This window comes from Myotis yumanensis, unplaced genomic scaffold (genome assembly GCF_028538775.1).
Source record: "Myotis yumanensis isolate MYYU_CA2020_CCGP unplaced genomic scaffold, mMyoYum1.0.hap1 SCAF_9, whole genome shotgun sequence".
Lineage (NCBI taxonomy): Eukaryota > Metazoa > Chordata > Mammalia > Chiroptera > Vespertilionidae > Myotis > Myotis yumanensis.
Window position 1 is genome coordinate 59489170 of NW_027223760.1, and position 26266 is coordinate 59515435.

The following is a 26266-nucleotide window of genomic DNA, read 5'->3' on the forward strand; positions in this document are numbered from 1 at the left end:
CGGGCAGCGATAGGGTGCAGGCCGGGCTGAGGGACACCCTCCCACCCCATCCCCGCCCCAAGTGCATGAATTTCGTGCACCAGGCCTCTAGAATATATGATAAGGATTAGTATAATCTATACTTCACTCATTTAAAAAATATTTCAAACTTGATTCATTTTAATATTGTAAACAAAGAAGTTCTCTATTAGTGCAGCTTAATTTAAAATGTAAGATTTCTCAGGTATTCTTCCTAAATTCAATAATTTAAAAAAACCCATAAAAATGCAGAAATTATGCATTTCCCCCCCACACACCTGCACATATACCCCATTTTACCCACCACAAAAATTCAGAATTGTGCTGGAGTCTGTGCTTTCCTATTTTAAACCAGTCTCATTCTTGGGCCTTCTCCTTCCCCTGCCCAAGTATAATTAATAGTAATTGGCTGCTCTTTCTTCCTGCTACACTTTTGTATATTCTGTTATGGTTTTTCAATTTCACCTTAGAAGGAACATTTTAAAATTATCTTTTCTTAATGCCCAGTCATATTTGTTGTAGCCAGTATTTCAGAGATGCTCACTCCATTATTTGAGTGATTCAAAATCATGCTAAGAACTTTTAATTAATTCTTTGGGCTATTCAAACCAATACTGGCAGTAACTCTAAGTAGGTCTCAACTTTCCTCCAAGTCCTCTTTCTCATTCTATTAAAGGATCTAAGCCTTTAGAATCTCAAAAGATATGAGAATGAAGCTTTCCTGGAGATAATAATATACATGGTAGTAGCATAAACATTTTGGGGCTAGAGAATCCTTTTTCCTCTTAAAGAGAGAAACGAAGACACCCCTAAACTGTGGGAAAGAAATCATAGGTATTAGCTTCTTACTGTGATAAATATGTGGGCTTTTTAAAAGGCTATATGTAAATGTGCTTCAAATATTGTCCAGTTAAAGAACATTTATAAGTGGCTATGCATGTACAAAACCTAGAGGCTTCAGAGATGGATAGACAGTTCTTACCCTAAAGCTGCTCTAGTAATAGTAATGATAATAATTACTAACATCTAGTGAGACCAAGATTTGTGTGCTGGGCTATGAGCAACTGGCATATGCTAATGGCCCTTATGTGACTAGCATTTGCTTCGAGCTCCCTGAATAGGCCTCCAAGGACTGTGTTTTGCTGATGCTTCACAGACTCTGCCTGTTGGCTGAGATAACCAACAATATAACAACCTGCACAATACACTTAACTGGTTTATTTTGCAATGACTATAAAAAACAGACAGCCATTCATCTTTAGACAGAGCCACCATAAACTGCAATGATCCACCAAGATGAAAATAACATGTGGCCAGTGCCTAAGGCCTTCAGCTGTATCTCCAAGTCAATGATTAAAAAGCAACTACGCAATTTGTAAAAATATAAAAATAAAAATGTTTCAATACTGACCCACACATTAAAGTTCAAAGTCCTCCTCATGAACCACACTCCCCAGTTCTACTCCATATCTGTTTTTCACCGATCCAGCCCTATCTGCCAAATTCTATCATTCTCCCGAATTAAAATGCTCTACCCAAATTGCAAATACTTCTACATGGTCAGGCTTTTACACCAGGTACCTGAAAGCTGAGCCCAGCTCTTAAATGTAAGGCAGCCCAGCTCCTAAATGTAAGGACTGAGAGAGTTGGCTGAGCTGGATGACACATGCCAAATTTCTCCCCCAAACTCTTGGGCCAAAAAATTAGGAGTGTTACAGTAAAGGCATTTCATCCATATGTTGGCAAATTGGGAATGAATGAATAGTCCTTTTCTCCCATAATTATTAGGTATCAGAAAAAAAAACATTACTTTTAATGCATTCCATAATCTGGCTGGAAAACTTCTGATTTGTGAAATAATTTAAGAGAAAATACTGCTACTGTTAAGCACATTAAGACTGCAAATACCGGTATGACTGGCTAGATTAGAGGATACCTTTAATGGATAGATCAGACTACCAATTATGCATACAAATTGGTGTTTTTAAAAAATATTTCCATTCAAAATATTCTCCATGGACAAATAATGACTTACAAAGCATTTACTTTATTATTTAAAAAAGTAAAATTCACAAAGTATTTAAATTGATGTTTTCACCATCTACTTAAAAAAGAATACAGAGCTACCAACTCTGCAGGGCTGTCCCTGGGAGGCTCCCAAGGATCTCCTTGTGGTTACCCTCTTCTCACCCGGCTCCCTTGCCTCCATGACCCCTCCACAACATGTTTATTGAGAAAGAACCCAACATGGTCCTCACTGTGGCACTGCTGGCTACTGTTCTTTAGACCACTTTCTCATTCCTTCTCACAACTAATTGCTGAGAAGAATCATATCAAGTAATTTTGATTATGTACTAATTGTTTTGAATTGCTTAATATACTGCTCAGTAACAGAGTTTCACATCTCATATATGAATATGCCTTAATCCAAAAGAATGAATTTATACCTGAAAGCAACCTTTACATGAACATAGCCACCTACTCTCTCTTGAGATGGAATGCTGCTTGCTGTCTTGTGCTGTGCTTTTCTAGATACTAGAACTATAGGTTCAGTTGGTAATAAATACATTCCCTACTGCATTTATATTGAGCTGGTCCATTTGATGATATTATCTCTATCTGCCCTATAAAATTGTGAGAAATGCATTGTAAAAGTTGGAAACTCACACATTTGTGTGGTTTTCAAACTGCCTTAAAATTATTCCAGAATATTCCTGATTTCATAAATTATGCACAAATTGGTTATTATTGTTCTATATCTAAAATGTGACTTATTGACAGTTTATCCTGAGATATTTAAAATAAATACATGATATTTATCTTTCTTTGAACTAGGAGCTGAAGCTAATTTTATGCTGAAAATTCATCCTCTGAAGAAATATCCTGTGGATCTTTATTATCTGGTTGATGTCTCGGCATCAATGCACAATAATATTGAAAAACTAAATTCCATTGGAAATGATTTATCTAGAAAAATGGCATTTTTCTCCCATGACTTTCGTCTTGGATTTGGTTCATACGTTGATAAAACAGTTTCACCATATATTAGCATCCACCCAGAAAGGATTCACAATCAATGCAGGTATCTAGTGTTTGAGGTGGATATCATAATGCTGAATGAAATTTTCTTTGTATTAAATCTCACTGTTTTTATATAAAGAAATTACTAAGTTTTCTATTTTTGTTTTATTAGAGAAGTGAAAATATTTGGAAGGGAAGTATATTCCTATCTGAAAACTTCCGAGATTATCTGTTGCTTGGGCTTTTTATTTTTTATTTTTTTCAAATATCATTCACTTTTTGTCACACATAAAACACAAATAATATGAGTAATTTTGGACAAACCCCCAATAATCAGGCTTCCATGTATGTAAATACCTCTTTAAACATTCTGTATTTCTCCTTTTTGATTGCTTCAAATTTGTTGAATTAAGGTTTGTTGAATTTATACTACTTATGTTATCAGTACTGCGTCTATTTCCCCTTACTGTATTGTGACTATGGATTACGCTGTTACTTATGATGTGACTACTAAGCAAATTCAGCTAACACATGGAGGGTAGGTCATAAAATGAGAATTTGCATTCTAGAAAGAGCCCTTTTTCTTTTGAAAGTCCAATTCTAAATAGCATATGCCCCACTATAAAACAAAACTGATCTTAAGAATATAAGTTTCTCCCAGTAGTCTAATTAGCCTGTTGAGGTTTAAGAGAGAAATATAAATGTTTAGTGCATCCTTAATAAAACATTTCATTTTAACATCTTATTTCCTACTTCCATAAATAGCCCAGGCCATTTTATAGTAAGTACACACACTTAATAACAAAACAGCACTGCCATAGTGCAGCCACGAATGAAACACTGCAGGGGGGTTCCTGAGATTTCTCCCTGCAGGGATGCACCTGAGAAATGATGCTCACTTTTTGGAATACCATGAAATTCTCAAAACAATTTTTTAAAATATTTTTATTGATTTTAGAGAGGAAAGAAGAGGGAGAGAGAGAGAAACATCAATGATGAGAGGGAATCTTTGATTGGGTGGCCTCCTGCACACCCCCTACTGGGGATCGAGGCCGCAACTCAGGCATTGCCCTTGACCAAAATCGAACCCGGGACCCTTCAGTCTGCAGGCCAATGTTCTATCCACTGAACCAAACCAGCTAGTGCTCAAAACAATTTTAATGAACTTTGAATGTTAGTCAATAATTGCACACCAAGCATCAATTTAACAAATAGCACAATATTTTAAAATAATCTAATAATAGTATAGTATTTTCACTAAAATCCTAAAAAACATTTCCTAAAAAGTGTTTTTCAGTTGTTCCATGGTCAAATGTGATAGGAAATCACTACAAATTTTTATCTCTTCAAAATTAACACTGCATATTAGCATAATAAAGTCCCTTAAGTGTCCTATCATCATATATAATAAAACCCTAATATGCAGAACAACCAGTTGCTATGACGTGCACTGACCACCAGGGGACCAGCAGTTGGACTTTCCCCAAGGGCGCAGCCAGGCTGAGGAATCCCCCCCCCCCCCCCCCCCCGTGCATGAATTTCATGCACTGGGCTCTAGTCTATATATATAAAAGGCTAATATACTAAGTGTCCAACCGTCCGACCGGTTGCTATGATGTTCACTGACCACCAGGGGGCAGACACTCAACACAGGAGCTGCTGTGACGTGCACTGGCCATTTACAGAGAAACGGCAGAACTGGTGGACCTTGAAAATGATTTCAGGCTTTCTCACTGTGCACAATATAGTCAAACAATACTGCAGTTAAATAGTGTACCCTTTGATCTCCCTGCATGATCTACAATAATCTGCTTTGTGTTGATATTTACTGCTGTGTTGCTGACAATTACCTGAAAATGAAGTTGGGGTGCTTCAATGGGCTGGAAAAAGTTTAGCTACATCAGAAAGCAGATCTAATTAAGCAAGTTTATTCTATATATATATATATATATATATATATATATATATATATATATATATATAAAAGGCTAAGTTGACTCGCGCATGCACAATACATATAAAGCTCTCGCTGGCGCCAATTGCACGTGTGTGTTTCAATCTGTCAGTGTCAATCGTGAATTTGGTTGAGACTTCTATTACAGAGAAACGGCAAATCACAATATTAAAATATTTCTTCTAATTAATTTCCTTTCAATGTGCATGAATTCATGCACTGGCCTACTAGTTTTATATAAGAAACATGTTTAATGTTCTTTATTTTTTTAACACCAAGTTATTATATTCCTATTTCCTACTTACAAAGTAATACTGACCAATATTGAACTGTCCTTTGACTTTATAAAGTACAGATTTTATCTAATAAAATTTCCTTGGCAAAACAAACAAAAAAACAACTATTACCTTCTCACACCAACCACATAATTTTACTGTGAGTAATATTTTGGATCTTTGAAGGAAGCATAGCAAAATAGAATTTTCATTTCTTCTTTACCCACACAGCGACTACAATTTAGACTGTATGCCTCCCCATGGATACATCCACGTACTGTCTTTGACAGAGAACATCACTGAGTTTGAAAAAGCGGTACATAGACAGAAGATCTCTGGAAATATCGATACACCTGAAGGAGGTTTTGATGCTATGCTTCAGGCAGCTGTTTGTGAGGTAAGAAGTGTCACACTATTGAGTGTTTGTGCAAATGCAAAACTCCCCAAGGATTTAGGATTTTCATTTTCTTTTTGATTTATGGACTGAAAAGATAGCATAGAAGAATACCTATATCTCTTATTCATCAGCAATGTTACTCATTTTGGTCTATGTTTAGGACTGAGGAGCTAAATTTGGAGTGGGTTATAAATAGGAAAAGATAAAAGGGAAAGACTAACTTATGTACTTGGAAAATCCTTTCCAAAAGGGTTGCGCTTTCCACTCACCCCCAGGAAGCGCCAGCTGTCCAACTCACATCACGTTGGGTGATCTGCACTTCTTATACCTGGCTTGTCTTCACTGGGGATCACAGAAATCTCTAGCCAAGAGTTATTGTGGTCAAATGGCTGTAATAAAATAGAGAATATGGAAATAAAAGTTAATTCTATTTATGAGACAGCATTGTATTTATGAACATCCTTCCAGCCTGACTTGATGTCTGTGCATGTGAACTTATTGTTTACTTGAGAGAAAGACCACAGTACAAATCTATGTTATTGTACAAGGTCTAATTACATGTTTCTTTTAAGAGTCATATTGGATGGCGAAAAGAAGCTAAAAGATTGCTGCTGGTGATGACTGATCAGACATCTCATCTTGCTCTTGATAGCAAATTGGCAGGCATAGTGGTGCCAAACGATGGAAACTGCCATCTGAAAAACAACGTCTATGTCAGATCAACAAGCATGGTAATGTAGCTGTAGCCTCTTAGTAGTTATGACTATTGGTTGAAGCATAAGTTTAAGTGGACAATTCAGCTATTTCTGTACCAAGAAATTACCTCAAGGAGCATCACACATACTCAGGATAAGCCATGAGAGAGAAGTTCTGGAACAATGAAATCTATAAATGCTGGTCAATGAAATATAAAGCTAAAATACTTTGACAACATCTAGCAGCTGACTTTCTGATTTGCTACAAAGCACTATATTTACGAAAACAAAAGTGATAGAAGAGCTTACTTTTCATGCAATTGAAGGACCCTAAAATATATATATGTTTACATGTATACCTTTGCTTTATATAAATAAACTCGTTCTTCAGGGTTAGTATCTAAAAACATATGAAGGATTGGTAAGAAAAGTGTCTTTGGCCTGAGGAAGCCTCACAATATAACAGGTGGAGCTGGGGGCCAGGGGGGCAGGGGGGAGTAAAATAAGGCCAACTTTCAATATTCTGTATCTCACTCCTGCCCTATGAAGTTTATCTATATTTAGGGACTTTTCTTTTTAATCAGCAAATATCTGGATTGCTTCCTGAGGGTGTTTTAGCTCTGAGTCACATATTTACATATACTCTCCTAGTATCATATCTTTCCCAGCATTATTTATGCTACATGTAGAAAATCAACTGCATAAAGCATCATTTATTTCTGACATTGACACATATTTATACATTCATACAAATATTAGAACAGAAACTTCCAAACTTTCTCAGATCTTTGTACTCTAGTGTCTCAGTAATTTTCCCCCTGGTGCCAGTAAGCCAAAACAAAAACCAAACCAAACCAAACAAAAACCTGACGATTCTTGTTTTTTAAGTAGTCAAGTCCAAAAACCTTAACTATTTATGTCCTAAAAACTTAGCATTCAGTTAAAATATAATACACATTAGGAAACTCATATACATATATTTGTGTCATTCTTAGTAAATCAGTTACTAATGGGAACTTCCAAGCCTTGGAATCAGATTGGACATGGCCGCCCTCATTTCCTGTTTCATTCTGATTTTCATTCTGCCCAGCTTTGCAAAGACACATGTCTTCTAAAGGAACCAAGCCAAAGATAGTCTCAAAACTGTGAACTACACCCAGGTACCTGAGAGATGCCAAGTATCACTGTGTTTCCCTTAAAAATGTAAGACATTTCGAGGCACCCTGGTGAGTGTACTGCAGTACTCCAAGACACCTCCTGTTCAGTTTGGAAACTGTAATATTTAAAGCATATAATTTATGCTGGAAAGTGTGTGGTTCCCAGGAGTAAAATTTAAATTGTTTAAATTTAGTTAATGCGGAACACCCTACCAGACTTATTGAAAGTCTAGAGGAGCAATTGTACTACGGCATAAAACAAGTTCAACCCTTGGTTGGTTTAGTCTCTTGAAGGCAGCCTCAAATTTTAAAGATTTTAAAAGTTAACTAGAATTTGGATTTTAAAATGTAGGGTTTGGAGTTATTTCAGCTGTCTTTCCCTTTGGTAATTCTCTTCTACTCAGCCACATTTCACTTTGGTTGACCCATCCATTTCAATTTAGTCATTTCTTATCTTTCCTTTCTTCTAGTTAACCTCTTTTAATCTGAGATGGAATTTCAATTTATTTTCTTGGGAGTGGAAAAGACAAGAGGAATTATTCTATTGTGAAACAAGGAGAAGCTTTTCTTAAAAATAAAAACAATGATCACATTATTCTCAAATTGCCATGCATTATTCTTTTGAAGTCTTGCCAAGTCACTGAAGTCATCTCTCCATAATTGCATTTTAGAGGGTGCTGTTGCTCATCTAGGAAGGATTCCTTAAGGCAAGGAAATGTTCTCATAATTTTAGACATATGCCATGCCATATAACCTTGTGGAAATAAATTATAACTCTGGTGGAATTTTACAAAGTATTAGGGCTTTTATGACAACAGGAATTTGTATAATCTATTTAGTCTCAGAATAATAATAAGAACAGTATTTCTAATATGGCCAAACTAAAGTATATAATAAAAATGTTCACCTTACTTCATGATTCCTATTTTATTTATCTCTACTTAACATTGCATAAAAATGTAACTTTTTAAATTAAGTAGAGAGATAAGATCAATTTACAGTGTTAGCACTTTTGGGCGTCATGAACATGAACAATCAGGAAAGTAAAGGAACTGTCCCCCGGGTAGAATGCCCCAAAAGAGTTTTACTAGTAAGTCCATGTGCAGTAGGTTTTTCTAAATATTGTTACAACTTTTAAAACTAACAACATGTCTGTTATCAGCTGATTGCTCTCTGAACTATCTGCTTTAAATTGTAAATGTCGTGAGAATAATGACTTCAGTAACTTCAGAACAGACCTAATTGTGAATGCTTCTCATACTAGCAGTAAGTAACCAGGAAATGATCTCTGCAAAAAATATCTAGTTTATTTTTTCTTTTAAATTGAAAGCAAAAGTTGCACACAGAATAAAATGGGCCAGGCTTACACTAGCACTGCTTTTATAATGGCTCTGGTAATGAGAAAAAAATAGTGGTTTGCCTCCGTGACACAATGAAAACAAAATGTGACAAAAATATTTATGAATTGCAGTGTTCCAATTAAATTATGTTTCAGTTCACATTTAAGCACAAACCATTTTATTACCACTCTCATTGATTGACAAGCATACAAAAATTATTAGTCCATGTCCCTCACTTCAGTAACTAAGACATCAGGATTACAATTGATACTGGGTCAGGCAGGAGCCACAAACTCAAATGCTTCAGGGGCCAGTTACCAAGGGTACATAAATCAGACAAGTCAAACAAAGCATACCCAAGAGCCCAATATCTAGCCTTTAGTAATGGCATCAAAATGTGTTTCATTAAGTTTTTGAGTGAAGGCTGTTTTTCATTAGGCAGTCGTCGTGTGGTGTTTGTCCCTTACATTTACACACCACCACCCAACAACTCAGTGAGGTTCAGATATTGCTATCACCTCCATTTTATAAATAGGAAAATGGAAACAGTAAAAGGATCAGGAACTTGCGTGTGGTCAGACAGCCCAGCCCTAATCAGTATTGCCTATGGTAAATGCCAAGCAGTGTGACATCAGGACATGAGCTGCTACTGACTGCTAATGCAAGCTTAATAATTAGAGAATGGTAAGTAAAAGCCTTTACACATGGTAACACGTTTAATTTCCATCATAACGCTGAGAAGTAGATACGAGTATTTATAGCTCTTTTATACATAAGGAAACTGAATCACAGAGAGGTTAAGACAGCTAGCCAGTGTTACATAGCTAGTAATTGCAGAAGCAGGAGTTGAGGTTCCAAATTGTCTGTTTTCAGAGATCCTGCTCATGGTATGGTTCTGAACTGGAGCAATTTTGTCCACCAGAGGACATCTCAATGTCCAGAGACATTTTGCCTGTTACAACTGGGAGAGGTGGGCGGAATTAGCATCTAGTAAATAGAGGCCACAGATGTTGCTAAATCTCCTCCACCACACAGGACAGACCTCCAACCAAACACAACACCTGGCTCGTGAATGTCAATAGTGTCACTGATGAGAAACCCTGGTCTATGAATTTTACTGTGTAGACATGTACATAGAAAATAGGCTGAAGACACATAATGTAAAGTCTTCATCTCCAAATAAATCTCTGTTGTAAGATTGCTTTCATATTATTTGTCTCTTTCCTCCAAAAAGGTAAACTGTAAAAAATAGTCCAGATGATTGAGAACTTTAACGAAGGCATTGGGGCTTGGGGGAGGGGGGATATCATGATATTCAATACTACAAATCCTATATTATTTTACAAAATTTTTTTATGATTCTCACTTTTATGAAGAGAATCTTAAACAGTTTTTTTTCTTTTTCTTTTTTTGCCACTACACATGCACATATTAAAATCCTCCCATAGCCTGGCCAGCATGGCTCAGTGGCTGCGCATCAATCTATATGAATCAGGAGGTCATGGTTCAATTTCCTGTCAGGGCACATGCCTGGGTTGTGGGCTCGATCCCTAGTAGGGGGTGGGTAGGAGGAGGCCTCTCATCATTGATGTTTCTGTCTCTCTCTCCCTCTCCTTTCCTCTCTGAAATCAATAAAAATATATTTAAGGAATTCTCCCATACATCACGACAGTTATCTCTTTAACCAAAATTGCTTTCAACACATCTTTCTTACCTCCTCTTCCCTCTGACATTTTAAAGTCATTTCCCACAAGTCACAGTGAAGGTGTTGGTGAAGAAGAAAAATGTGAAAGAATCCTTTTGCCCTTAATTACATTGCAGCTGTCTTGGCACACTGCTTTCCCTTCTTCCAGGAATGCCTGTTATCACTATTAATTATTTTCAGAGTTTAGAGAAACAATGTGTGATGGGTTAGACAAAGGGGGAGTTAAAGAGGAGCAGTGACGTCACCACAACAGCTGGCTGAGAGGGAGTGTTCCTGCTAGTGAAATACTAGACATAAAAGATAAAATACTTAAAAGATAATGTGCTTCATGGAGGAAAGGAGAAGGGGTTTCAACGATGGCAATTAATCCACAACTCTCCTGTCAACAGTGGTTTATTTAAACATCTGTTAAACATTTGTAATTTTAACAAACCTGCATCAAGGTACTTGGAATTTTCTTTTAAAATAGATTTATTTTTAGGGTTCAAAATAAATGTGTTCTTTTAAGCTTAAAAGTCCAGCTGACCTTTTTTTTAATGAGCTTTTGACCAAACTAGAACTTTCTAGATTTAAATTTTGTGTACTTTTGGTCAACGTGACTTCTTGTTTTTATAAGGGGAAAGAGATTAAGAAGGCTTCAAAAGCTGCTTATATCTTGGACTGTGAGTTTAGTATAAGCTAGTTTAAAAACATATGGATTTAATTTTCCTTAAAATATGAATGGTTTTAAAAATTAAGAAGGGGGAATGCTTGGCAAATTGTTATTATTTTTTTTGTCAAAGCAAAAATATTTGAAAAGTAGTTGCTGCCATTTAGAAATACTCCCAATACAGCTAGACTTGCCTTTCCTTTACTTGTTCTCTTTAATTTACTAGCATTATGCAAACTGTCATGCATTTATTTTAAGAGTGTATATATTATTAGGAACAAGGAATAAGAATTTATCTGGTAGAATTTATATTTAAGGAATTATTTTTCCATTACTTTCAATTTATATTTTACGAATTGCTCTGGGCAAAATTTTTCTTATGGAAATCCATGTGCTAATACTTTTTCAACTTCTTCATGAATTGGCTTCATATCACATTTAAATGCAGTTCATGAAAATTTGATTTGCTTCTACCACAGCAATTATAAATTACATACCAAAAAAAGCACATTTTTTATGGTTATTATCTTAGTCCATTTGGACTGCTGTAACAAAAACCCATAAACTGGGGGGCTTACTAACAACATAAATGTTACAGTTCTGGGGAGTGGGTAGTCCAGGAACAAGGCACTGGCAGATTCAGAATCTCGTGAGAGCCTACTATCTGTTTCATAGGCGACACTTCTAGCTGTAACCTCACATGGTGAAAAGGGCAAGGGAGCTTTTCCTACTGGCCCTCTTTTATAAGGGAACTAATCCATTCATGAGGGCTCCACCTTCATGACATAATCATATCCCAAAGGCACTCCTCCTAATACCATCACCTTGAGGGTTAGGATTTCAAGACATGAATTTGGGGAGGGAGACACAAATATTCAGATCATAGCAGTTACTCATGTTAGTGATAGTATTTTAAGCACAAGGCTATCTTCTATGTCTTTGTATATACATTTAATATATGGGTCACAGAACTTAGACTATAAGCAAAATTAATAAAATTAGTTTTTTACTAAGTTCACTTATTTGCCAAAATACAGAAATGTTAACCAAGATGGTTTAACAAAAGTTTCCCTTAAACAAACACAATGAGAATTGGAGGCTAAAAGGGGGAATAAACAGTAATTTGAACTTGAGCCACATGATACTAATTAGGCTCAGTCACATGATCTGTGGCTAATGTAACTAGGCACTGGGGACCACTGCAGGTAAAGTTTGACATCACCTCTCTGAGAGGTGTGTGGTATGAAGTTGTTATTTGAGATTATGAGTTTAATTTCTAGAAGAGCATTTACAGAAAGAAAAAATATCAACTACAATATCTAACAATATCACTAGATGTACCAATTTCCAAATTGTCAGATTTCTCATATATACTAAAATAAATTTTATTCCCCTTCTACTCATCCCAAGCTTTCTCACTACTACAAAGAATGTCACAGTTGGCTCTATGTAAGTTTTATTTATCAAAGTAAAACATATTTATAATATATATATGACAAAAAGGTTAAGTAGAATAATACGTTGAGAGATCTGTAAACTATAGAGGGAAGTAAAATAATGATAATTGCTATTAGTTTGAGTACCTACTCTATGAAAGAAGCTGCACTAAATAGTTCACATACTATTGTTATCTTTTTCATCTTGCCAGCAATAATGGAATCAGATACCATTCACATGTTAGAGAGGATGGACCTGAGATAAAACTTTTATCATAAAGTGACAATTTGGAATTTGAGTACAGGGTTTTCTGCTTTTAAGCAGAGTTTGTACTATAGCATATATATCAAATATATATATACTAATATGTATGTGTGTAGATATGTGTATACATATGCACATATTTGCATTTAAACACTTTTTATTGAATTTTGCTTCAGAATGTGATTGTCACTAATATATCTGTCTGAGTATTAAATTATCTTTCAGTTATATCACTTTGATCACAATGTTAATCTAAAGAGGCACTTAATACTTTGTGTACTATGTTGAATTCATCCCTTTTCATTAGATAAATGCTATAAGCTTTCATGGAGCTTTTGTCTATAAAATATTCTCTAATACATTGATGTTGATCTTATTTCTTTAAACAATTTAAATGTCTCCAGTAAAACCATAACCCTTCCCAACAAAACACGTTTTTATGTCAGTCATGTGGTTTCTCTCCTAAGAAATGTTTGGATATGTGTGGGATCAAGCTACTAAAGTTCACTCCCTTCTTTATTTCATTGTCCATTAACAGGAACATCCCTCGCTAGGCCAACTCTCAGAAAAGTTAATAGACAACAACATTAATGTCATCTTTGCAGTTCAAGGAAAACAGTTCCATTGGTACAAGGTATGTTCATTCCCAAATACAAAAATTAAAATGTTTGCTTTGGTAGTTGAAACTAGAATACTTCTTCAAACCCCAGGTAAAAATTATAGTTATTGTACTTTGTATAATCTAAATTGAATACTGTATTAACTAATGTATACTACACAGTGTCTTAAGTTAGCATAAAGTATATATTTTCTCGATAGCAGCTAGCATCAAGTGTGGGCACGGCTACATAGTGTGGTACTAACTGTGACAATAATGTAAAAATAGTTCACACTCCAACTACACCTTTTACATCTAGAGTTCTGCTTATGTGCTAGTTCTTTATAATAAACTAGAGGCCCGGTGCACAAAAACTTGTGCACTCGGGGGGGTGGAGAGGGGGGTCCCCCAGCCCAGCCTGTGCCCTCTCGCAGTCAGGGACCCCTCGGGAGATAACGACCTGCTACTTAGGCCTGCTCCCGGGTGGCAGAGGGCACGTCCAATCTCTAGGTGCAGCCCCTGGTCAGGCTCAGAGCAGGGCGGATTGGGGAGTTGGGGCGCCGCCCCCTGTCATGCACAGAGCAGGGCGGATCGGGAGGTTGCGATGCCACCCTCAGTCATGCTCAGGGTAGGGCCGATTGGGAGGTTGGGCACTGCCCCCTGTCACACTCAAGGCAGGGTAGATGGGGAGGTTGCGGCGCCACTCCCTGTCACGCACAGAGCAGGGCCAATCAGGGGGTTGGGGCACTGCCCCCTGTCACTCACAGAGCAGGGCCCATCAGGGGGTTGGGGCGCTGCCCCCTGTCACTCACAGAGCAGGGCCCATCAGGGGGGTTGGGGCTCCGTACCCTGTCACACTCAGGGCAGGGCCAATGGGGAGGTTATGGCTCTACCCTGTCACACACAGAGCAAGGCCCGTGGAGGGGGGTTGGGGCGCCACCCTCTATCAAGCACAGAGCAGGGCCGATCAGGGGGTTGGGGCGCCACCACTGTCACACTCGGGGCAGGACTGATGGAGAGGTTATGGCTCTACCCTGTCACACACAGAGCAGGGCCCGTGGGGGGGGCAGGGGTTGGGGCGCCACACCCTGTCACACACAGAGCAGGGCCGATCAGGGGGTTGGTGTGCTGCACCTTGTCACACACAGAGCCCCAGGGCGATCAGGGGGTTGGGGAGCTCCCCCCTATCAGGCACAGAACAGGGCTGATCAGGGGGTTTGGGCGCCTTCCCCTGTCAAGAACAGAGCAGGGCAGATAGGGAGGTTGTGGCCCCGCCCCCTGTCACACACAGAGCCGCAGGGCGATCAGGGGATTGGGGAGCTCCCCCCTATCAGGCACAGTGCAGGGCTGATCAGGGGGTTGGGGCGTCTTCCCCTGTCAAGAACAGAGCAGGGCAGATAGAGAGGTTGTGGCCCCGCCCCCTGTCACACACAGAGCCGCAGGGCGATCAGGGGGTTTGGGCGCTGCCCCCTGTCATGCTGATCCTGGTGCCTGGAGCCTCGCTGCTCCGCTGATCCCGGTGCCGGGAGGCATATTACCCTTTTACTATATAGAATAGAGGCCTGGTGCATGGGTAGGGGCCGGCTGGTTTGCCCTGAATGGTGTCCTGGATCAGGGTGGGGGTCCCCAATGGGGTGCCTGGCCAGTCTGGGTGAGGAGCTGAGGGCTGCTTTCAGGCTGGCGAGTGACTGAAGCTCCCAATGCTCCTTGTTTTCTTTTTTTTTTTTATTCTGGGCCAGCTTTAGCTCTGAGGCATCGCTGCTGAAAACATCGATACAATGTTGCAGTCCAGCTGGCTTTCAGTCTGGCTGGTTTCTGGGGTTTTGTTTAGCTTCTTATTTGCAACATAGTACATAGTTGCTTAGAGTTGCAGCTGAGAGGCCGGCAAGTTAGGCAGGGAACGTTGGAGTCCACAGTCACTGAAGCAAGCAAACCTCCCTGCTCGCTTCAGTGCATGGCTGCCGGCCGCCATCTTGGCTGACAGTTAATTTGCATAAGGATATGCTGATTAGCCAATGGGAAGGGTAGCGGCCATACGCTAATTACCATGTTTCTCTTTTATTAGTGTAGACTAGAGGCCCAGTGCATGAATTCATGCACCAGTGGGGTCCGTTGGCCTGGCCTGCAGGATCAGGCCAAAACCAGCTCTCCGACATCCCCTGAGGGGTCCCAGATTGCAAGAGGGCACTGGCTAGGCCAGCCGTGGGCAAACTACGGCCTGCGGGCCGGATCCAGCCCGTTTGAAATGAATAAAACTAAAAAAAAAAAAAGACCGTACCCTTTTATGTAATGACGTTTACTTTGAATTTATATTAGTTCACACAAACACTCCATCCATGCTTTTGTTCTGGCCCTCTGGTCCAGTTTAAGAACCCATTGTGGCCCTCGAGTCAAAAAGTTTTCCCACCCCTGGGCTAGGCCAACAGACCCCACTGGTGCACGATCAGGGCCAGGGAGAGATGTGGGAGGTTGGCCAGCCGGGGAGGGACTGTGGGAGGGCTCCAGGGCATGTCTGGTCCGTCTCACTCAGTCCCGATCTACTGGACCCCAGCAGCAAGCTAACCTACCAATCAGAGCATCTGCCCCCTGGTGGTCAGTGCACATCATAGCAACTGGTCGACTGTCTGACCCCTGGTGGTCAGTGCACATCATAGCGAGCAGTTGAGCAGCCTTAGGATATCATTAGCATATTATACTTTGATTGGTTGAACGGACAACCGGACAATTAGCATATTAGGCTTTTATTATATAGGATTATGTTGGGGAATATCAGCTTGTCAATAGCAATAGCTTACCTAGATTTGGTCAAGGTCATCCAAAAAAAATAAAAAGAACAAGAGGAGCCATGGAAGTGGCTGACCAGCTAGAGCCTTCCCACATAAGAATAATCTTGTCCAGAATCCTTCTGGCTAGGAGACCCACAAGCAGAATAGACATTTGGCAGCTATGTCATTCTGGCAGCATCACGGAACCATCATCCCCCTCCACCAACACTATTCTTCTGTACCCTACTATAGCTTGCTTTTTGCAGTCTTAGGTTCTTTCTTCCAAGAAACCCTTTTTTTTTCCTTCATTTCCATGATGCTATTACACCCTAATTTTCATTGCACATGTCTGTTCTTGGATTTCCTTCATCTCCTTTGTCATCCTTGTGCTTCCTTACTCTTGATGCCTTTTACTTATTTTTTTAATACTTTAGATAAACTACATTTTAATTTGTCTTCAATATATACTTGAACCCATTTCCATTCGCCTGAAGCTGGTGTTCCCTCCATTAGCTTCCATAATACCTGGCTACTTATCATATTGACCATCTGAAAGCACTACTTTAATCATACTTCTTTCCTTAGAAATCTATAGTGAAACTTCATTTAATTCACTATTTTCCCAAATGTATATACCTGACCCCCCTTTTAATGTAACAACCATTAACATCCACAGAAGTAGGACTCTTGCCCAAATCCAATGTCCAAACCACTTTATTAATGACAGCAACAGCTTCCACTTATTGAATACTTATTATTGTCAGGCACCAAGTTTATTAATTCATTTAATATTCTTAACAACTCTTAATAATGAGGGTAATATAAATAATATGCCCAATTGTAAAGATGAGGGAACACATTTAGATTTATTTAAATCACAAGTGTGACCAAAGTTCTCCCTAAGGTAAAATATTCTCAGGATTCCCTCTGATATAAAGGAACAATTCTTTAATGTAGCATAAGAGACCATCTGGTCCCTGCTTGCCTCTCTGGACTCATCCCCTACTATTTTTGTCTTACATCTGTCCCTCCAGCCATGCTTCTAATTTTCCTGTGCACACCATTCACCAAGCTCTGTCATTTGTGCCAATGTTCTTGCCATGCACCCACCACGCCTGGAAGCCCTTCTCCCTTGTTACTTGACTAAATCTTACTCATCCTTTAAGACACAGCTCATGTGTCACCTCCTCCAGGAAGCAGTCCCTGACAACCTTCCACAACCCTCAAACGCTTCCTGGATATCCCTCCCATTAGGGTCTGTGCATTCCTTCTTTTGCTTCATGTGGACATTGTTTTGTGAAGTTGTTATTTATGTACCAGTGGGATCCTTAAAAATGGAAAGTAAGTGGCCTAGCAATTTAGCGTTTCCAAAGTGGTACACAATAGGTGCTCAACAAAGGTTTTACAAATGGATTTTAAAAATGTAGAGGTAATACATTTTCTCTATTACCTACAATTCCAAGTTGTTAGTGTCTACGTAGTGGCTGGCATACAGCAGGAACTTAATACTTATGAATGACAAAAATGAGTGTATAAATGGATTTCAAGACTTTCCATAATCTGATTCCTTGTAGGTTAGTTATGCATCCTTCATTCTAATCAGACTGGTTTCTTCTATGTTCTTATTTTATCTATAATTCAGATAAACCCTTAAGGCTTTGCTTTCTCAACAGGAATACCTAGAGTCTTCTCCATAATTATTCAGTAATTAAAAAGATCCATCAAGAACACCTACGACATGAAGCTTCCACTTGTAACTATTATTTTTTTCTCCAGTCTGGACCAACACGTGATAAAGTTCATTCCATGAAACAGTCATTCTACAAAATGTTTATATATGTTACATAACAAAAGAATTTTGTAATTCAAGAAATGGTGGGAGCCCAGCTGGTGTGGCTCAGAGGTTGAATGTCAACCTATGAATCAGGAGGTCACAGTTCAATTCCTGGTCAGGGCACATGCCCGGGTTGAGGGCTTGATCCCCTGAAGGGGGCATGTAAAGGCAGCTGATCAGTGATTTTTTTCTCATCATTGATATTTGTTTCTCTCTCTCCCTCTCCATTCCTCTCTTAAATAAAAAAATACATATTTTTTAAAAGAAATGGTAGGAAATGCTGCACTAAATAATGCTAAATCATTTCTGAATTGCAGGACTTCTCTGAACCTTTAATTTGCAAATGTACATTTTGAGTCTCTAAGTGAAAGAAACCATGTGTAGAACTTGGCAAACTTACTTTCTCTTAGGACCCTTTCATGTTTAAAATCTCTTGATACTATGTTCCATGGAATATACTTTGAGAAATGCTGGCCTGTACTTTGATTGGGTTTTAGGTCAGCATGTAATTTGTACATGCATACACACTCTTGCATATACACATATACACACCATTTTCTTTTCTCATATTTTTTGATTCATGTAATGTCACTGCTCACTGGTAACTACAAGAATTTTTATACTTGTTGACTGCTAAATCATTGCTAAACCATTTATTAATTGTCATTAATAAATTTTATTGGTATATGTTCTAGGACCTTCTACCCCTCTTGCCTGGTACCATTGCTGGTGAAATAGAATCCAAGGCTGCAAACCTTAATAATTTGGTAGTGGAAGCCTATCAGGTATGTACATACATATTCCAAATAATTTTTAACCCCAGTTTCTATGACAAGCTACAAACTAGTGCCATATCATCTTGAAAGGCGTGGCAGGAAGAACATTACATTTAGAATTGAGAACCTAATTCAGTCCTGGCTCTCCCACTGACGAGCCATGGAACCTTGGGGGAAAGTCACTTCAGCCTTATGTGCCTCAGTGTGTCTCACTGACAATAAATCCAGGTTGGGCTGCAGGAAATCTAAATTTCTTTCCAAATCAAACATTCAGTGAGTCAGCAAATCAGGACTATAGAATACACTTTATTACCAAGATATTTCACAACTTCCTATATCATAAAGATAAAGTAAAAAATCCATACTGGTATTTAAAGTGGCAACCTGTCAGATAAAATGAAAACCTGGGATATAGAGATTACTAAGAGGGTTTCCTGGATCAATCACTTGATTGTCCAATCAGTTATTTTAGCAGTTTTATAAAACTAGTTTGAGCAAAAGAATCACCTTAAGAGATATTCTATTTTATTGAATGTTGTATGCTGTCCCCAGGCTGTGAAGAGTAAATGCCAAATGCCAAGATATAAAGAAACATCTGCTCTTTCAACCTTTGTCATTCCTGAAAAGAATTTTCTGTTAGGATGTTGTTATAATAGTGACTGTTACTTTAATTCCACTGAGAACCAGTTACTTTCCACATGTGACCTCATTTAATCTGCACACCTGACATATAAGGCAGGGATTAGTATTCCCATTACACATTTGTAGACCCCCAAAGAAGCTAAGCAAAGGTCAGGCAACTAACAAGCAGAAGAAGCAGGAATAGAATCCAGGTCTTCCTTAACCCCAAACCCCAAGTGATGCCACCCATTTTGTTTTGTGTTCTTTTGTTTTAATTTTACATAGCGTCCAAAGATATGCTTTATTATACCTTAAATTCATGGACAATTAATAAAGTCTCACTTCCCAAATCTCTCTGATTCCCTTTCTGACACAGTAGAGTTGAATAGCAGAAATAGTAGCCCAAGCATTGTGAGAAATCCCAGGCTTCTCTACTCATTTTCTCCATGCAACATCTGCCTTCAACTTGGGTACAGACGGGAAAGACAGAAAGTAGACACAGGATAGAAAATGAAGGACTTGTTTAAACTTCCTTTTTTTAAAAAAGAAAAAGTAATCTTGTGAAAAAAGTTTTTAAAGGAAAATAAATCCTGTGAGATTTTTTTTTTTACCAAAAAGCTGTTTGTATATCTGAAAATACATTGAATGAAGTAAGGAAGTGTATTTTTAATTCTATTTCTTTCTCACTGTTACAAACGAACATTAGGACTGGCGGAGCTTCTTATCAAAGAAAATCAACTGTGTGTATAATTCATTCCCATCCATAGTTTGTTCTCAAGAATAATCAAAATAAGGAAGGAGTTCACAGTATTAGAAGCCACCCTAGTTTTTATAATATGAAACCACTTATTACCTCAAACAACTAATATAAATTGACAGACTTACCTTGGTATCAGGCTGCACCAATGAAAAGGAAACAGCAGCATTTGGTTTTAGGTTTCTTATTTGCCTAGGGTAGGTATGTGAAGCCTTAAGCTAACTGCAGTTCTGATTAACCTTAAACAATGAAAAATACTAGTAAATCTAACAAAAACTTACTCTGGCTAAGTAATCTTCTTAAGTTGAAATTCTGTTATTGTTTTATGTATCTATATTTTCAAAATTCTGCTGAAATTTCATTTTGTTTTCACAGTCCAACAGAAACAACTCACAATTCATTGATGGAAAAAAGAATAAAAATATTTTCATTCTAACCTTTCACTTTTTGCACTTCATTTTTAAGAATTTTATAAAAGTACATACACATTTAGTACATGGTGAATGTAATTACATTTTATTTTTTTATCTTTTACATCAACACCACCAGTAGAATTAAAATGACATAAAAATCATAACTCTAAAAACAATAGTAATTCAGCTGAAATTAAGGGAAAATATATTGAATAAAACAATTATACATTACAAAAAAAAGATTCTGCCTCTGTACCTTTTAGTCATTAAAAGTGAAGCTTAAGCCTGTGTCTGGAGCTTAACTTCTAAATGCCAAAAGGGATCAACACTTTAGATATTTGTCTTCAACACCCTGCTTGAAAACATTGGTATAACTAGTTCAAGGTTATAAGATACGCAGAATTTCAGAAGGGCACTCAGAGTATGAGGAATTTCCTTCTGACCTGTCAAATCATCACCATATCAACCCTATTTGTATACCATTAAAAGTTTTGGTTTGCCAAAATTGTTCAATTAAGTAATTATAATGAATGAGCTCTTTGGGAGATAAAAAATGTGGCTAATATAGTCTTACCTAACCCAAAATAAAATTTACTAATTTGAGGAAGTATCTTGTTTTAAAGAGTTACTACCATAATTCCATGATTAACTGTAATTAGTATACATGTTTTTATTGATTATACAATTGAAGAAAAATTACTCAAGTAAAAGAATTAGAAGACAGTAGAAATTATTTTATTTTCTTCATATCCATCCACTCACTCTCTTTCCTTAGGTCTATATGTCATCTTTTTCCTTCCTTTTGTTTACAAGTATATGTTAAGGATTTTAGCATGTGTAGACTCTTAGTTTTATAAAATGAAAATACATACAGATCTACAGTATATATTTAATGTAGTTAGAATTTTTGGAACTCAGAGATTGTAATGGAAGAAATTAGTGTGTGCTTGATACATTTACATAAATGGCATTATATAAATGATTTTTCAAAGTTTGCACAAATAAATGGATGGTTTTCTGCTCAGTAAGGAGATCTAGTTCAGTATTAGGAATTGGAATAGATTTGACTGACACAAGCAGGCCTCAGGAACTTGGCAAAAATCCTAGGCCATTCATGGAGAACTTACTAATATAGGACCATATTGGGCAGGTAATTCTTTTGCCTATTGTATAGAAATTGCCTCCCAAAAATTTCCTTTCAATTTTATATTAATAAAGCATTTTAGCCTTCATGATAATCTCAAATATTTGAAACTGAAATGTTTCTTGAACAGTTGTAAAGGTCAGAAGCATGTTTCAGATTTTAAGCTGTCAAGATTTACCCTCTTTGATGGTATGTGTTCTCAATGTTTTATTTAAATTTTATTACATAATATAAATATTATTGGATTAAATGATTATGTTTGTACAGGCTGAGTAAGATTTATCTTTGAAGTTATCAAAATGCAAGAAATGCATGGAAATATATTTAAAATAGAGCAATTAAATGCAGATAGTTTAATCTTCAGTATTTCTTACATATTTCAAATATAATTGGGTTATTATGTGGAAATGATGTTTTTATTCATCCTTTAATAGAGACAGAATCTTAAGTTAAATCTAGAATTACAATAAAACTGTTAGTTGCTTACATTTGATAATGCTATAGTATAAAATTTAAAAATGATGTCTCTGCAGAAACTTATTTCAGAAGTGAAAGTTCAGGTGGAAAACCAGGTAAAAGGCATCTATTTAAACATTACCGCGATCTGTCCAGATGGGACCAGAAGGCGAGGCACAGAAGGATGCAGAAACGTAACGAGCAATGACGAAGTATGTGGGTGCGCGTTTTCCCTATTTCAAGTAAACTAAGCTGTTTGGTATGCTTCCTCACAGAAAATCAAAACATCCTGAAAACTTACTTACCTCTGACCCCAAGGATCTTATTTAGACTTCAAAGTAACTTTTATTGTCTCTTTGCAAAGTTCCTACTGTTTTAACTTCATTGACTGTTCTCTCAAACTCTCAAGTTAAGTATTTACTATATTAAATACTTATTCAATGATAATATCTTTAAATCTAGGTGTCACAGCCATTAAATATTGGGAAATCACAGCTCCTCACATAAGTAGTGTCTGCACTTATGATGATGACAATAATTTTTTTGGTTTCAAATCTGAAAATTCTCAGAGCAAATGTGAAACTGAAGGTGAATAAGCCACAGAAAAGAATGGGAGTTATGGAGCAGTTGATAAAGACTAAGAATTCCAAAATCTTTCACTTTGTTATTGTGATTATTTCATTTTGTGATATAATAATAAAAGGGTAATATGCTAATTAGACCAGACATCATTCCGATGTCCTTCCTGACGAAGCCAGGGCCAGGGGGAAGCCAGCCCAGGTCCCGGGTACTGGAGGAAAGCCGGTGCTGGCGGCCAGGGGAAGGAAGGCCTACTCTTGCACCAATTTTCATGCATCGGGCCTCTAGTACACTCATATGATCTTGGAGGAGGTAGGGAAATTTGTTAGAACAATAAAAAAGAAGTGTCATCATTTAACTAAGAAAGGATGAAATGTAGAAAAGAGAGGCCCAGATTAAGGTAGCATCAGGAAACAGGACCAGAGGAGATAGAGAGTCTCCAGTGACCAGCACAATAGAGAGTAAACACACCAAAACATGCTTTTAAAGGGAATTATTCTTGGATGAAGTGATTTCCAGTGAGTCATTTACCTCTTGAGCCATCAGTTGCCTCATATTTAAATGAATAGCTTGGACTAGATTTATAATTCCCTTTGCTGCCATTTCTAATGCTGTATGATGTTATTAATTATTTTAATGCCATTATATAGAGAAAAAGAGTAAGAGTTATTCAAAGAGATAGAAAGTCCTAAGATCCTAAGATTGAATAAAAGAGAATCTTCCTTTCTCTTTAGTGTGAATATATTTTTTCCTCTCGGTAAATTTAGAATCTGAAGGCAGTATAGTTGTTCCAACAAGTTATATATTTGAAATTAATTATTGCTAGTTTCGAGTTCTATAGGTTCCCCCGTAATCATTCTTTGTATTTTCATTAAAAAATTACATGCCAATTTATAAAATACATATTTGATTTCCATTAAATATAGAGAAAACTTTATGCTAACAAAAGATAGCACTGTTACTTTTTGAGAAAGGGTTATCTTCTTTCAAAATCAGCTTTGGCAAACTGTTTTTATTTTTTACATTTTTCTTTTTTTTCTTTGACTACATACCTTCGTTCTCCTCACTTTCAGTAAGCAATACAAACAGTTTGACTCTTAGGAAGAGTTATTTGACCTCTTAATTATATAAACCCTACATTTTGCTCTATTATTAATACTGGCAGTGACTATATTATTGTACATATCTATTAATCCTTAACATTCTTAAAGACAAAAAATTTGTCAAATACAGCACCAACTGCATTGATTTTAATGTTATGAGACTGATTCTGATTTCTAATGTGTATATATATATAATATATAAGCCTAAATTTAGATATTTCATAGTATCATATATATTTGTGCTAGGCTTTTTGTTTGGGATATATAGAAATATCTATAGATAGATAGATAGATAGATACCCATCTACCTATATTTATATCTTTATATCTATTTATCTCTATTCCAAACAAAAAGTCTAGTACAGATTATTTTTAAATTATAACAGATTTCAGTCTAACATGGAAAAAACCATATAATCTTATTTGTCAAAGTACCTTAGATCATAAGGTGGGTTAACAAATATAAATAGACACATAAAACCAATTGTGTGCAAAAAATAAAAATAGATAAAAAGGAAAAATTTGGCAAGAGAAAGAAATTCTGTAGTTTCATAAGGGAACCAATATCTCCCAGCCCAGATTCTTCGTTATGGACTAACCTCTCCACTAAGACAAATGTATGAACATGCATTGATATCTGAAGTACTGAGAATAAGAGTCCTGGATATTTTTTCCTTGACTAAATCAGAGAAAGTAGCAGTCAATGCATCCTTTAACTCTCTAGTTCATTAATTAGGAAACAAGTAAAATTAAAGAGGGATGTTACATCTATCTATGAAAGAGTGCATGTGCAATTTATAAATATTAATTTCTGTAAGATGGAATGTTGATTCAAAATATCATTAACAGATATAGGTAATAAAAATAATCAAAACATATATTTTTCTCTTCCCCTACCCCAAATTTAGGTTCTTTTCAATGTAACAGTTACAATGAAAAAATGTGATGTCAGAGGAGGAAAAAGCTATGCAATAATCAAACCTATTGGTTTCAATGAAACCACTAAAATTCATATACACAGAAACTGCAGCTGTCAGTGTAATGAAATCAGAGGACCTAAAAGAAAGTGTGTAGATGAAACTTTATTAGACTCCAAGTGTTTCCAGTGTGATGAGGATAAATGTCATTTTGATGAAGATCAAGTCCCTTCTGAGAGTTGCAAGTCACACAAGGATCAACCTTTTTGCAGCGGTCGAGGAGCTTGTATTTGTGGGAAATGTTTGTGTCATAAAACTAAGCTTGGAAAAGTATATGGAAAATACTGTGAAAAGGATGATTTCTCTTGTCCATATCACCAAGGAAATCTGTGTGCTGGTGAGTATAAATATATAAACATACATGCAGTTTTCACTAGTCACTTAAATTAGCATATATGTTAAAGTATCTTTAAATCACAGCTTTATAATTACTAACCCTGAATCTGAATTTAATTTTTAAAGTTTCAGAGTCCGTGAAATTAAGGCATGGCAACAAATTTATATCACATGATTCTGATATTTATATCTTAAATAATTGTATGCAGTAAGTAGTTAAAAATAAAAAACAAAAATGAGTTGTTATTCTCAAGTATGCCTTGCCCTTGTGAAGATATACGCCAGAAAAGGAAATTACAGATGATGTCTGACAGGCTTTCTATAATCAGGGTATTCTTCTAGGAGGATCTGATTCATTCTCATAAGTGGTCACTCCCTCTAGCTTGCTCAGAGTATAGTGAGCTATAAAAATACACTTTTCATTCATTGGAAAATGCTTAATGCATTATTATAGGTGATATTAAAAAGTTGTAGTTATTTAAAACTCTCCAGTTTATTTTTGGAACAATACCAGACACAAAATTGTCAAAAGACAGCATTCTTCAAGAAAATAGTGGTTTCATTAGTAATCTAGAAGAGTAGTCCCAGAGGCCCCCACAGACCAAATTTTAAAACAGAAACCTAAGTACTTTCTGGCTAATTCAGTTTACTGCCATCTAGAGGTTAGAGTCCAGAAAATCTGCAGCACTTAAAAATTAATACAAATCATTTGTTTTTCAATGAATTAATTTTTCCGTGACAGTGCGCTAAATCCACTTATTGTTAAAATGCCTTTTTAGTATTTGCATTTTGGTAAACAAACATTAATTAAATTATTGATAAATATTTCATTGTCATAAGCATATGGAAAGTAAAAAATCTATACAAAATAAATTTTTTGTGTGTAAGCTAAAATTTTGCCCTATATCACATAAGTATGCATAGGCATATTGCCTTTTTATTCTATTACATACACAAAATATTTTATATTTTAAACATGTGTTCAGCTTACCCTG

The 26266-nt window shown here is 36.8% G+C and overlaps 1 protein-coding gene across 2 annotated transcripts in view; it reads left to right on the forward strand.

The window, feature by feature from the left end:
* ITGB8 (integrin subunit beta 8) overlaps nucleotides 1-26266 on the forward strand; it is an 86585-nt gene that overhangs the window by 43287 nt on the left and 17032 nt on the right. For both annotated transcript variants that reach the window (XM_070424411.1, XM_070424412.1), the window contains exons 4-10: nucleotides 2854-3100; nucleotides 5500-5665; nucleotides 6238-6396; nucleotides 13451-13546; nucleotides 18805-18894; nucleotides 22354-22488; nucleotides 24867-25272. In XM_070424411.1, the coding sequence (XP_070280512.1) occupies nucleotides 2854-3100; nucleotides 5500-5665; nucleotides 6238-6396; nucleotides 13451-13546; nucleotides 18805-18894; nucleotides 22354-22488; nucleotides 24867-25272 (1299 nt within the window). The remainder of the gene's footprint in view (nucleotides 1-2853; nucleotides 3101-5499; nucleotides 5666-6237; nucleotides 6397-13450; nucleotides 13547-18804; nucleotides 18895-22353; nucleotides 22489-24866; nucleotides 25273-26266) is intronic.